General features: G+C 36.0%; 1 protein-coding gene across 1 annotated transcript in view; it reads left to right on the top strand.

Annotated features, from left to right (window-relative positions):
* KCTD5 (potassium channel tetramerization domain containing 5) overlaps positions 1-15,526 on the top strand; it is a 101,104-nt gene that overhangs the window by 51,168 nt on the left and 34,410 nt on the right. Inside the window, exons 2-3 of the mRNA XM_051968668.1 lie at positions 9,674-9,782; positions 13,350-13,441. Coding sequence (XP_051824628.1) covers positions 9,674-9,782; positions 13,350-13,441 — 201 coding nt within the window. The remainder of the gene's footprint in view (positions 1-9,673; positions 9,783-13,349; positions 13,442-15,526) is intronic.

Raw genomic sequence — 15,526 nt, 5'->3', positions numbered from 1 at the left:
GTTAGTGGCAATGCAGAGAGTTGTGGGAATCCCCTTTTGGTTGGAGGCTCAGGTCAATGAGAAAAGAATTCATAAAATGGAAAAGTTTGAATGGCAAAGGGAAGTTTTATTGACACTGAGAAGTCAGCTTTGCTAGGAAGACTGACTTTCTCAGTGGCAAGGTCCTGGTAGAGAAATAACAAAAGGTTTTCACTGAGAAGGTCTCTTCATAGCAGGCAGGAATCCTGACAGGCAGCTATACCAAGGAGAGAGGTTTCTTGACAAGGGATAATTCTGCTTTGGACATTCTGCAAAAATATGAGTTTAAAATTGTGTTTTTTATAGGAAATATGAGAGTAAGGTTTCAATTGCATGAGATTCCTTCAATGTTGTCATTGCCCCAGGCCTAGATTTCCAACTGAATGAGACCACCTAAATTCCAGCTACTAGGAGTGGTCCTGGACTGATTTTCAGCTCAATAGAGGGTGCAACTAATCCCACCAAGATAACAGAATGAAACCATTTATCTTGATTTCCTGAAGCGGGCCTCTCCCCAGGAGAGTTTCTCCAGAGTTCACCCCATGGATTCCCCCCCCAAAGTCAGAGAGGACAGTTTCAGGGTTCCCCCCTATCATTTTCATGTTGTATCTTCCATTAGACTGAGTTCCTTGAGAGTAAAGGCTGTCTTGCTTTTCTTTATGCATGGCACAATTCCTGGTGTGTAGTAGATTCTTAATAAATATTTATTGGTTGATTGACTGTACTGTCAGCACCTAGAAGTTGGGGTCTCCAGTACCTCTTGTCTTCTCTTAGGGTATCTGGCACAATGTCATATATAGGAAGAACTCGTTCAGTGGAATTTATTGTATCCACATTGATTAACAACTGATTTGTGAAAATCTTTTAATGAGGAGAGGTTTTTTAGGGAGCTATGAGGGTGATACATCAGGACTTTCCAAGCTGGTGTTAATGAGTGAAAAAACATTATTCATGGAGTCATAACATGTCAAAGTTAGAGGCAACCTTAGAGGCCATCTAGCCTAATCTAACCCTCCTCTATGACAAAAAGGGGATACTAGGCTAGAAAGAGAATTGCTTGCTCAAAAGTCACAAAGCAAATAAATGGCAGCACCAGGGTTTGAAGCTGAAGTAGAATTAGAAAGAAAATTTAGTAATCATCTGACTCAATTCCCTCACTTTATAGATAAGCAAACAGAGCCCTCAGAGTTGGTGACTTGCAGTAAGTTGCAGAGCCCCGATTTCAACTCAGGTCTTCCTAATCTAAATCCAGGGCATTCTTTTCTGCTCCAAGTTATTTCTCAAGGACCTGAGGATATTTAGGTTGAAGAAGAGTGGACTTAGGTAGGACATAACTGGTGTTATCACATAGTTGAAGGGCTGTCATGTGATCCTTCAAATGATCTTCTAATCTAATGAAGGTCAATAGGGCACAATAGAGAGATTACTGACTTAAAAGTTATAAGACCTGGAGTCAAACTCCAGCTCTGTCACTCACTTTGCCAGCAGGTGACTTTGCACAACTCACTTCATCTCTTTTGGACGCATTCCAGCAAGTCCCTTAAAAATTCCTCTTCTGAAAAATGGGGCTTTTTTCTCATTTTGACTCAGTGGCCTTTAAGGTCTGTTATAGCTGCATATTTATGCTCAAGAACTCAGAGACCAACTGATGCATTCTATTTCATTTGACAGAGAAGAAAAAGAGGGCCAGAGAAGAAATGATTTTCTCTAGGTTTGCGAGTGGCCAACCTAGAACTCCAGACTCTCTGGACTGGGCCTTTCCATTTCATTAGACCACAAAACACAGGCATCATTGTATCATAGAAACTTTACCTGGCAAAACCAGAACACCTAAGGTTCCTGATCTTGGTGATTGGAAAAACACACACACACACACACACACACACACAAACACACACACACACACACAATGATAATTAGCTATCTAACAAGTTACAAAGGAGCCATGTTCCAGGGAAAATAAATTATCATAATACTTAAATTTCACTCCCAACTTACTTTTTGGCTTCAGTTGGCTCAAGAGGAGAAAGTGAGGCTGTTGACCTTGCCCCAGCCCTCCCTCATTTCAGTCCAGTTTACTTGTATGTCATGGTAGAACCTCTCTGATATCATGGTCCTCTTCAAGAATGAAAGATAAGCAACAACTTCTGTGAAAAGTAATAGGAGCTGTTTTTACTTGGGTATTCAACTGGAACTGATCAGTTGAGCAACACTACTCTTTTTTTTTTTTTTATTCCCTCCCTCTCCATCCCTCTCCTGTCCTTTTCTTCCCTCCCCTCCTCCACTTTTCTCCCACCTGTCCTCTCTCCTCCCTCTCCTCTCTCTCTCTTTTCTTTCCCTTCCCTCTGTTCTTCAGTACTCTGACCAAAGGAATGTAAATATTGATTGCTGCAATCTCCCAATGTTGGGGTGTGTTGGGGTTCACAGATAAGGACCAGGCCATAAACCCAAATCACTTTGGCTCTTACTAATTGGCCAACAATAGGTCCTAGCCAGGCCAAACCTCTCTTGTTTATTATTTGGATACAGATGGATGTTTTGGACAGAATTTCTAGAGTCTTCCCCTCCCAGATTGATTGATTTTTTTTTTTTTTGACAAGGTAAAAGAGGCCATTCTCTGCCTCATTTCTTACTTAAATTGAATCCCTAATTGGGTGTTGCCCCACTCAAACACCTTTGAAGATCTTAGTTTAAAAAGACCAAGGTCTCTCAATGTATCCAGGACCATCTCCATCATTTTGATCTGTATCTGGCCACTGGACTCAGATGGCTTTGGAGGGGAAACTGAGACGGGATTTTTGCCCAGTTCTCCTTATTTAAATCCAATTCACTTGTATGGATCACCTTCCTTATCTTTTTCAAGAATGAAGGACAAACAACAACTCAGTACAGTGTCAAGTGTATAAAAGTACTATATAAATGTCCTTTGACTTGATCTGACATTCTTGACCACGACAATGCTATGAGATAGATGGTACAGATATTATTATGTCTCCTTTACAAATGACAAAACAAAGACTCAGAGAATTAAAGTGATTTATCCAGAACAAAAGGCAAATTGGATATTACAAAGACTCAGAGAATTAAAGTGATTTATCCAGAACAAAAGGCAAATTGGATATTAAATCTTCTTGGTAATACCAATGTACTAATATGTGTGTATGTGTATGTATATGTGTATGTATGTATATTAAAAAAAAAAGCATAAAATGGTCTCACGTCTACAGTAAAAAAAGTAACTTCATAAATCAGTCTCAAAGTCAACAGGGAAACACAATTACGACAAATAGCTCTTAGATCTGGACCACTTCTATAATGGCTTGGCAGATCTCCCTCTGCATTAATATCTTAAGAGTGCTCTAATTGAAAAAAGAACAGAGTGCTGACAGACTGGAAAAAGCTGAACTTCCTGAACCCCAAAAGAACAGTGAATTCTGTAGTACACACCAGGATTGATATAGTCCAACCAGCTTTCTTGGGTATAGTCCCCATATTTCTGACATGATGGTGATAGCATTGATATGGTACTTTGAAGGTTTTTGGAGCATTTTACAAATGCTATTTTATTCTCATAAAATCTCTAAGAAGTAATTTCTTTTATTCTCATTTTATAAATGAAGAAACTGAGATAGACAGGTGAAGTGACTTGCATAGTCACACAATAATTGTGTGAGGCTGGATTTGAATTTAGGTTTTCTTGACATCAAGTCAAGTGCCATCGTGGCACTTAGCTGCCTAAGACCTGTGACAGAACCATGGCTCTAGACAGCTTTACTTCATATTGAAAAGAAATAGTTTAAAAGATGGGGAAGATAGTAAAAATTGTGGATTAAGAAGATATGATATATGAGAAATTGGGAGAAAGCATGATAGAGAGTATTTGAAATAAGAAAAAACAGGAGTAATTTTTAAACTTCAGTATACTCCAGACCACTTGGATAGAAAAAAGAAATAGATGGGGAGTTTTAGGAGCAGATAAAAAGCTTCAAATAAGAGAGGCATTATAACAGTAGTCATGGGGAACTAAAGTTAATACAAACATCTACTTGAGCTCATTCTCTGCCATAAACAGAACAACTAATAGCGATTTGATTTTAATTAATTATACTTTCATCCTATCCAAAGTGGAGGAACCAGTAAGGGAAAATAAAATTTTCTGGTTCTGACTCTTACTAACAGACAGGTACTGGTTGCTGGTATGAAAATGACAAGGATCCTGGGTGAAGGAAGCAAAGATTTTCTTAGTCTTTAGTCTGATAAGCACCCTAAACTTTAGGAAAGGAGATTTGGATTTCAAAAGGTTCAGAGGAAAAATAAATAGGATCCTCAAAGATTGAAATGTTCCAAGTGAAGGTTGCTTAGGAGGGATGGAAAATCTTTAAGAATAAAATTCTGAATACACAAGGGGAAGCAATTCTAATAGGAAAAATGGGATTTGTCTGGAGAATACATACAAGGAAAATCTCTTTGGCCACTGTGTGGAGATGAATTGGAATGAAGGTGAAGAGGATATCGGTCTAGGGCCATTCTTAGAGTACAGATGAGATTCGATCTGGACCTGTCTCAGGATGGTGATTGTGTAAATGGAGAAAAGGAGATGTATTTGAGAGATACTGTGGAGGCAGAATCAACAAGACTTGATGACTTGTTGAATTATTGGGATTAAAGGAGATGAGTGAAAGTAATGAGTTAAGCATGTCTCCTAAGTGATGCACTTGTGTGACAAAAAGAAGGAAATTAAGCGAATAGATTGGGGGAGAGGTTATGTGTGCATCAGTATTATATGGAGCACTCGACCTGGAGTTAGGAAAGCCTGAGTTCAGATATTACTTCAAACTCTTACTTTTTGATCTTATTTAATTTCTTTCCGCCTCAGTTTCCTTATCTATAAAATGAGAATAATACCTGCCTCATTGGATGTTCTGAAAATCAAATGAGTAGAGTTAATATGTGTAAGTGCTTGGCATGCCTTAAAGTGCTATATAATTGCCAGCTACTATTACCATTACTAATATTGTAACTAACTTAGATTTTAGAAATGTCAAGGAAATGGAAGCAAGTACAGGCTTATGTAAAAAGATAGTGCCCAGAGTGAGTGCTAGTGTTCAACATGAAGAACTGTTGATGGAAGCTAAGGGCAACCAAAAAAAGAATAATTTTAAAAGCTACTTTGGAAGAAAATGAGAACCAGACAAGGGATAAGACTTTTGCTTTGAGGTATGTTGAATAATGGTAACTGAAAATAGAAAGAAACCCAAGATGCTCAGTTCCTATTTTCCTTCTGCTTTTTCTACTAAGGAAATTGACCTTTAACGTAAAAATGACTAAAAGGTAGTTGATAGTTTAAGAGGTTATATAAGCACAACTTAGTGCCCTTACTTCTGATTATTTGGTTCAAAAAGCTTATTAAGAACTAAAAGATCTGGCAATTGTAACTACTGAGCACTATCAGTGATACTTGAAAAACTGTGGAAAATAGGAGGTTTCCTCAGATTGGAGAAGGACAAATGTGGTCTCAGTTTTCTAAGAATGGAAGAGAAAGCATGAAAACTACTAGTGAGCCTGACTTTGAATTCTTAGGAGAATTCTAGAGTGGCTAATTTAATAAATGTTTGATCATCGTCTTTGAAGGAAACAGTAATTACAAAGATCCATTATGTCTCTTGGCAATCTCCACATGGCTTCTGCAACGGGGTCCTAGTCTTTCCTTCCTGTCTACCAGAATCTTGAACTTTACCTCTGGAACTATCTTAAGGTCTGACAGGCTTTCACTTTTATTTTTCCTAAATTTACCATCCTATCCTTATTTATATCCTTAGCTTAACATAGTACCTAATACATAGTAAGCACTTAATTTTTTTCCGGCAATAGCATGATTATACGATGATCAATTCTGATGGACATGGCTCTTTTCAACAGTGAGATGATTCAGACCACTTCTGGTGGTCTTGTGATGAAGAGAGCCATTTATACCCAGAGAGGACTGTGGGAACTGAGTGTGGATCACAACATAGTATTTTTACTCTTTTTGTTGTTTGCTTGCATTTTTTTTTAATATTCCCCTTTTTTAAAATTAAAGCTTTTTATTCACAAAGCATATGCATGGGTAATTTTTCCAACATTAATCCCTGCCTAACCCCCTGATGCAAATTTTCCCCTTCTTCCCTTCCTTCCCTCCCCCACCTAGCAGGCAGTCCAATACATGTAAAATATTGTGCATATGTTGTTTTTTTTTTTTAGGTTTTTTTTTTAAATTTTATAATAACTTTTTATTGACAGAACCCATGCCAGGGTAATTTTTTTACATTATTCCTTGCACTCACTTCTGTTCCTATTTTTTCCCCTCCCTCCTTCCACCCCCTTCCCTAGATGGCAAGCAGTCCTATATATGTTAAATATGTTGCAGTATAATATCATAGATACAATATATGTATGCAGAGCTGAACAGTTGTGCATATGTTTTGAAAATAAAAATCTTTAATAATAAAAATAAATAAGAGTAAGTTTAAAAAATTTTTGTATTCAAATATAGATTTATCTAAAAGACTTACACTACTTATACAAGGCAAGTCCTCATATGGAGATCAGAAGAAGTGGTACAAGGACATTCAAGATCTTTCTGAATTACTTTAGTATCAATTATGACACATGGGAGATAATTGCTACAGAACTGTTCATCATGATACATCCACATCAAAGAAGCTGTTATGCTCTACAAGCAAAGCAGAATTATAGTAACATAAAAGAAACATGAGACATGCAAATCTAGAGACATCTCCAAACCAAATATTCATGATTTATGCCTAGTGTGTGATAGTGATAGGGCCTTCCAAACCATAGTTAAACACACTATATCTTGACCCTAATAGTGGGATGTCATTGGTTCTGTTCAAGTACAAAGGGTGAATAGTATCTCTTTATACTTAAAAACTGGTCATGCCACAATTCCAATAGACTTAGGATGGAAGATGTCATCTGCATTCAGAGAGAGAACAAAGAGACTAAATGTGGATCAAAGCATAGAACTTTTTAAAATTTCTTTGTTTCTTTTTTCATTTTTCTATTTTTATTTTCCCTAGTTAACATGTAAAACACTTTTGTTGTTGTTTTGTTATACATATACATTCTTTTTTTATATATATTTTTATTTGAATCATGTCGGGAGAGAAAAATCAGAACAAAAGGGGGAAATCACAAGAAGAAAATTCAAAGAAAAATAAAAGGGAACATAGCATGTGTTGATTTATTTTATTTATTTATTTTTTAAATAACTTTTTATTGATAGAACCCATGCCAGGGTAATTTTTTACAGCATTATCCCTTGCATTCACTTCTGTTCCGATTTTTCCCCTCCCTCCCTCCACCCCCTCCCCCAGATGGCAAGCAGTCCTTTACATGTTGAATAGGTTACAATATATCCTGGATACAATATATGTGTGCAGAACCGAACAGTTTTCTTGTTGCACAGGGAGAATTGAATTCAGAAGGTATAAATAACCCGGGAAGAAAAACAAAAATGCAAGCAGTTTATATTCATTTCCCAGTGTTCTTTCTTTGGGTGTAGCTGCTTCTGTCCATCTTTGATCAATTGAAACTGAATTAGCTCTCTTTATTGAAGACATGTGTTGATTTACATTGAGTTCTCCATTGTTCTCTCTCTGGATATGTATGGATGGCATTTTCCATCCAAATTTTATTAGGATTGCCTTGGAGCACTGAATTGCTGAGAAGAACCAAGTCTTTCATAATTGATTATCACACATTGTTGCTGTTATTGTGTACAATATTTTCCTGCTTCTGCTTGTTTCACTTACCATCAGTTAATGTAAATCTTTCCAGGCTTCTATCTTAGAGTTTCTACAAACATTTTTCTATGTATGAGTTCTTTTCCTTCCTTTATGATCTCTTTGGCATACAGACCCAATAGTAACATTGTTGAATCAAAGGGTCTGCTATCCCCCTCTTTTTATTTCCAGTGCTTAGACTGGGATCCTCACCCAAGGCTATGAAGTTTCTTTATTTAAAGGCCCACAAAACAAAGTTTTTGTTTTTACTATAGTTCGTCCCTCCAACAGTCTGAGGGACAGTGAACTGGCCCCCTATTTAAAAAGTTTGAGGAACCCTGGCTTAGCACATAGTGCATAGCACATAGTAGACATTTGAGTATGATTCTGCATGACAAATTCAAAAGGTTCTTGACAGACCAGAACATTAGGTTGACTAAGATCACATATATTAGGAGTAAATATAAAGTCTTAAACTTGAATACCAAAAAAATCAGCTTCATAATTATAAGTTTAGAGAACATTTGTTTTGAAAATGATCTGGAAACTTTAATGGATTGTAAGCTTAATAATAAGTCTGAAGTGTTATGTAACAGCCAAAGGAGTTAATATGTTCCCTAGCTATATTGAGAGGTATAACTTCCAGGAATAGGAAGGTGATATTCTCAATGTATTTTGACTTCATCACTCAATCAGCTTTCATCTGGAGTATTGTATTTAGTTCTGGGTGCTACAGTTTAAGGAAGACATTGATAAGCTGGAGAATGTCCAATGGAGGACAACCAGCATGATGAAGGGCCTTGAGTCTATGAATATGGAGGACTGGCCAAAGGAAATAATCCTTTTCAATTCTTACACTTTTGGTCCTGATTTGTAGATTCATTAATATAGGGAACTCCTGAAAGGAAAATTACCTTTATTCATGAAGATCAGCAACTTATCTGTCAATTGGAGTGTTTGGCACACTGAAAGGTTTACCAAGAAATTGCTCAAATTTACACAGATGGCATTATCAGAGGTAGGATTTAAACCTGGAGTCTTTTTGGCTATGTAGTCTCTTTGCTGTGCTGCCTGTCTAAATTCTGGGTAACACTGGACAGCATTAATTAATTTTTAAAAATTTAATTTTAAATTAATTTTAAAAATTTTTAAAAATACATAATAGAAGATGGGAAAGACATGGGTAAGTGTGTATGGTAGAGTTCTAGGACTGTTTCTAAGTTCATTTTGAGTCAGCAGTGTGCAAAGCAGCTAGCAGAGTTAATGTGATCACAGGCTACATCAGAGTATCTAGCATAAGGAAGATTATAGTCTTTCTGGTCAAACTATGTTTTGAATATGGTGTTTTGTTCCAGGGGCCACATCTTAAGAATGATACTAATTAGGTGTTTAGTATTTAGAGGGACCATGACATTGTGCTATTTAAAGGACCAAGGCCATTTAACAGGAAGAAAAGACTGAATATTGGGGGAATACTTGGTGTTCAAGTATTTTTAGTGCTGCCATGTAGATGACGATTCAGTTTGTTCAGCTTTGCCCCCGGAAGGCTGGGGTAGCCACAATGGATTGAAGTTTGGGGAATGAAAATATAGTCTCAGAGACAGAAAATCTGTATATCAATTAATTGGCACTATCTAAAGTTTCAAGATAATTAGTAAGTTCCTCCTTATTGGAAGAGTTCAAACGAAGGCTGACTTTCATTAAGGAATGGGTTGGCCTAGAGAATAGTAACTTGGGGTTTCCATTATCTTTGTGAATAGGCACAGGTTCAGACCATTTTGGTGTTGTATCTTTTACCTAGACCATTGTACATATGATAATGTTTGTTGAATTGATGGGAATTTATTTCACCAATGTTTTGTTTATTGTAGGATGAAACAGGTGCCTATTTAATAGACAGAGATCCCACCTATTTTGGGCCAGTCCTGAACTATTTGAGACATGGAAAATTGGTCATTAATAAGGACCTTGCTGAGGAGGGTAAGTTGAACACTTTCTGCTTTCCATTATTGAAGTAAGGTCACAGTGCCTGGGGTAATTTTCATAATGCTTCTATGACAAAAATACGAATTAACACTCTGCTTTCTGGAAAGGAAGGGTCATTCAGACTAGGCCAGGCATGTACATATCAAACTGCATTCTTTGCTGTCTACCAGAATGATTTGGTAATGCCAGATTGAAGTTTTTCTTGAAAGGGTTAAAATGTGATACTGATAGTTTCTTAGCCTGAACTCATGGTGAGTTTTTTTGCTTTTTGATTTGAAGTTCATAACGTTGGTGGTAGAGATCATTTTATTCTTAAATATACATAACAGTTAAGATGGAATCTGGGATCTTAGTGCTTTGAACAAGTGAATGACCTTTCAGATAATAGAACAGCTCACATTCATACAGGTTTCCAAATTACCTTTCTGAGTTAGTTAAATGTTTAGGACCATTTCAGTTCCTATTAAAAAGTAGTGGTTTTAAAAGCTTGTTTGGAAAGGGAGAGATCCTGTGCCATTTCATGGATTTTTTGGATAAAAATAGACAGAAAAGACATCCTACTTGTCTTTGACAAGAGAACAAATCACTCTCACTTTTAATTAGATACTGTCTTTGATTTTTATTTCCCAACTGTTTTGAAAGAAATGCTTCTAAATGACAAAGAAAATGCATGTTCATGAATTATTTTATACCACCACTAAGAAGAAGAAATTTGTAAGTCTGATGCAGTATTTAAATCCCATTTAAATGGACCATTATTTAACTTAGGAAAAATAGTGTCAGGTTCATCTCAGGATGGTTCAAGTTTTTTCTCTTTGAATATCTCTTTACATAATGCTTTCCACATATTAGGCAATTAATGATTGAAGATGAACCCCTAGCTTTATCAGTTTCTTCATTTCATCTATCATAAAGTTAAAATATTTGCCAATACATTTATATATTAGGTTCATTTTATCTTCTTCCCATTTTTTTAAGTGCCCTCTCTCCCCTTCTTTTTTTTTTCTTTTTACCATATGATTCAACTTGGAACTGCTTTCTAGTAGTTAATATTTATCAAACTTTGTTGTTCATTTCTAATTATGCCTCTAAAAAGCTGGGACAACAAGCCTGTTAACATTTCCTTGTTCCATATATGTATTGTATTTATTTCTCTCTTTGAGTGATTATCTCTTTAGTAATAAATTCTAGTCTTGTATAAAACACTAATATATAGTGTCTTTGTGTTTTTCCTGTGGGTCTTTATGTTTCCAGACTTTAATTAACTAATGAATAATAGTTGTCATCATCATTGCTATTCTTGTAAATGTTTTATTACTTTGGTTCTATGACTTTTTTGGTATTTCCTTTGCTTATGAAGATCACAGCCACTTTATATCTACTTACTCTATGTCGTTCTTGTCTGTGTTTTCCCATAAATCATCCACAGAATTTTCCAGTGTACTGGGGGTTGATTTTTTTTTTTTGTGAGTTGTATAACAATAACAGCAAAATTTATGTTTTCATACAGTGCCTTAAAATTACAAAACAATATGGTTTAGTAGAAAGTAGTGATCAGAAGACCTGACTCCTCGTCTTTTTGTCAATGGGTATGTCACCCTGAATAAGTCAATTCACCTCTGTTCCTCATCTGTAAGATGGGGAAAATATTTGCATTGTTATTGGGATATCATCTTGTAAAATATAAAGTATTTTTCATTTACCTTGTACCTGTGAATTGTCTTGTTGATCCTTACAAAAATCCTATGAAATAGAAAGTTAGACATTTACAGATGTAGAAACTGAGACTGAGAATCACAAAGTAATGGTAGCGCCAGGACTTGGACAGGTCTTTTTGATTTTAAGTCCAAGGGTCTTTCCTACATAATGTATTTGTTACCTTAAACTAGTTAACAACAACCATAAGTGCTTTGGAAACCACATCCTTTATACATAGACCAAACTCAGTACCTTGCTGACCAGCTTTGTAATTCAGTCTCAGAGGTGATCACTTCAGAATCTGTGAGTGCAAATTAAATCTTCCTATTGAGATACCCTTAAAAAGACAACTTGCAATACTCATTTTATATTTATTCTTCCCAGCAGTGATACTTCCCAAGAGATATATTAGATTTCTTTGGGAGGATAAACCTTTCCACTTCTAAAGTTTTGTGATATTTTTTGTAATATTTCTTCAATTTGAAAAATGCTTGATGTTATAGTATCTCTTCTAAGTAAAGCTCTCTTAAAGACATTTTGTGAAAATGAATGTTAATGAGCAAAAGACTTACTTTAGTTTAATGTGTTCATTTGGGAATTATAGTAGCTTTTTTTGAGTATCCTATGTGTGAACCAATTTAGGGTATATTATTATTTAAGTTAAATCTAGCTTTCCTTTTTCAAACTGAAAGATGGGTGGGAAAACTTCTTCCTTAAACAAATGACAAAAATTCCCACCAACAAAATACATAAGTCAAGTGAAAGCTGTAGTTGAAACAACTTGATGGCATAGTGGATACAGCATTGGCCTTGGAATCGGCAGCACCTGAGTTCAAATGTGGCTTCAGATACTTAACATTTCCTAGCTGTGTGACCTTGGCAAATCAGTTAATGCCTATTGCCTGAAGAAACTAAATAACAAACAAAAAAAAGAGAAAACTGTAGTGAAAAAGTTTGAAAGTTGTAAAATTTTCTATACAAAGTAGATCTACCACAACAGGATAGGCCCAAATCTGAAAGATACTTATTGTGTGACACTGGACAAATCACTTAACTTCTTAGTTCCCTGGATAGTCTTCTAGATTTGCTGCTGCTATTTCTGTTTGTTGAGGGAGCTCCCTCTAGTAACAGTATCACAGGTTAGGACACAGATCTTGAGACTGTTTCAGTATTATGAGGTAGGTGATTTGAATCTCCTCATAGCAGCCCTCTGTGTCCATTAGTGTGTAGAACAGTGCCCTGCATATAATACGTGCTTAACAAATGTCTTAACTGTTGTTGAATTGAGGATTGTGCCATTTAGTATTGTTTATGTTGGCAATAAGTATCTTGAGAGTGATGAGGGTTCAAATTTTTTTCATGCTTACAATTTAAATATCATATTCTATTCAGCAGCCCAAGAAAATAGGAAGTATAGGCTTTATTATTCTCATATTGATGAGGAAATTCTGGAATAGGCATTTAACTTCTGAGTATTTTCTTCATCTGGCCTTGAATCAGATGTTCAGATTGCCTGTTACTCAAACATCTGGGCATTCTAAAAAATGTGTATTTAATTGTTTTGCTATAATCTTTGATGAAGTAGAAGAAACTTTTTCTTCTACTTCATCAAAGAGAATAGTCTGTTTTGTGGAGTACTTTCAGACTTGTTTGAAGATTGCTTTAAGGTAGAGAGACTGCAAATAGAATAAAATTTGAGGGTTGGGAAGAGTTGTTTCCTCAAAGGAAAACTGATTCTTATTAAAAGAAACATCAACTGGGAATGTCATCCAAAGGGCCAGTTCATTTTATTTTCTAGAAACAATTTATAAACTTCATACAGATTTCCTAAAAATATCTTTTTTTTTTTTAATCTCACACCAGGGGTGCTGGAAGAAGCTGAATTTTATAACATCACTTCACTAATAAAACTTGTAAAGGACAAAATTAGAGAGCGAGACAGCAAAACATCACAGGTGAGACTGCTGACTAATCTAATCTGTCTTTGTGTTCCTGAGGTAAGAAGTCAATATGATTCACTTTTCTTCTCTCCAGTGGTTTTGAGCATATACCTACTTTAGGTCCTGCCCTCTCCAGTGAGGCTTTTGGATTGTGGCTGTACAAGTTTTAAAATGTTTCTTTTCCCTCTTCAGTCATTACAATCCCTGATGAACCAGTTCACCAAACCCTTTGTGATATCATCATCATTCTTTGGGGAGAGCCTTTTAGCTCACATGTGGACATGTCACGTGATGGATGCTTGGCCAGAGAAATTTTCACTTTGCTTCACTTTTCTTCATAGAATTATTCCTCACAAAAAGAAGTGGCAAAACTGATAGGGAAAAAAAAATGTCCTGCATATTTAGATGGATAGCAGAAAAATGCTATATCCTACAATTGTTTTTCTTGTGCTCTGGGGTTTATTTTAATGTCTGTTTTTATATACTTATAAAATTTAATACTTATATACTATTTTATAGTCTATTTTATATTATATATTTATTTGTTTGGGTTCTGTGTTGGACACCGGAAAGAGGAGGAGCAGGAAAGGGAATAGTCTTTTATTATTGACAGTGTTTTCTATGTCCCAGGCACCATGCTATATTTAATCCTCACAATAGTGCTGAGAAGTGGGGGTTATTATGATTTCTCTTTTACAGTAGAGACAAAAACAGAAGTTAAATGACTTAGCCAGAGTCACACAGCTAGTATGAGTCTGAAGCTGGATTTGAGTTTGAGTTTGAGCCCTAACCCCTGTACCACCCAGCTGCCTCTAATTTCCCCTAGTAGCCCAGCACTGGAGATACAAAGACCAATATGAAGCATACTCAGCTTTCAAGAAGTTAACACTCCATGGGGAAGGACACTTTAAGTGCATAACAAATACCAGGTCATTTAGGAAAGAGAGTACTTATCAGTTGATCAGGAAAGGCTTCGTATAGAAGGAAGTTCTAGACTACTTGAAGGAAGTGAGAGGTTCTGTGAGATCTTGGCATTGAGGCAGGCAGTGCAGAGGCTCAGGTGAGACACTGAGTAGCTTGATGAAGGAACAAGCAGAAGGAAAGGGTAGTCATGTGCAAAGAGGATAGAAAGGAAGGTTGGGCCAGGATGTTTATATTTAATCCTAGAGGCGGAAAGGAGCCATTAGAGGTTGGGTAAGGAAATCAGACGTGTGCTGAAGGAAAATCACTTTGGCTGGAGACAAGGAAACCAATTAGGAAGCTGTTTTAATAATCCAGGTGAGAAGTAAAGATGAGCTATGTAAATAATGAGATGGAATCAAAAGATTTTTGTGGAGATGAAAATGACAAGATTTCCCAGACAGTCCTGAGGTTTTACTTTGCAGTTTTCAAATTAACAAGGGTGGTAAAAGATGGGAATTGTCAGCATTGGAAGGGTTATGGAAAGATAGCCATACTAATCCTTTTTTTTTTTTTGATGGAGCTATGAATTGATCCAATCATTCTACAAAGCAGTTGAGAATTATAAAACGAAATGACTGAAAAAAGTATCTATACCTTTTGAGACAGAAATACAGGTAGTATTACCCAAGGAGGTGGGTAACATAATGGAAGGCTCCTATTTACACCAGTATTTTTGATAGTAAAGAACTAGAAACAAAATAGAATCCCATTAACTGGAGAAGGGCTAAAGAAATTGTGGTACATTAATGTAATAGAATTTTATTGTCATGTAAGGAATGTCAAACGTGAATACAAACAACCATAGGAAGAACTTTCATGAACTAACTCAAGATAAAGTAAAAAGAATCAAGAAATCACATATGTAATGACTACAACAGTGTAAATGAAAAGAAAACCAAAACCTAATCAAAATAGAGTGCTGTCAAATTATAATATACAAGTTTTAGTTTCAAAAAGAGCTAGGAGAAGGCATTTTTTCCATCTCCTCCTCTCTGCCTCACTTCTCTATCCCCACCCCTGCCTCCCACTTTGCTACTCCCTTCCCTGTCAGAATTGATTAGTTTTGCTCAGCTCTTTTTCTTTCTGTTATTTTTTATTATAAGAGATGACTCCCTTGGGGTAGAGGAAGGGATACAA

This window comes from Antechinus flavipes, chromosome 1, assembly GCF_016432865.1.
Source record: "Antechinus flavipes isolate AdamAnt ecotype Samford, QLD, Australia chromosome 1, AdamAnt_v2, whole genome shotgun sequence".
In the NCBI taxonomy this organism is placed as follows: Eukaryota; Metazoa; Chordata; class Mammalia; order Dasyuromorphia; family Dasyuridae; genus Antechinus; species Antechinus flavipes.
The sequence above is the reverse complement of the archived record's forward strand: the minus strand, read 5'-3'. Positions and strand labels throughout refer to the sequence as shown.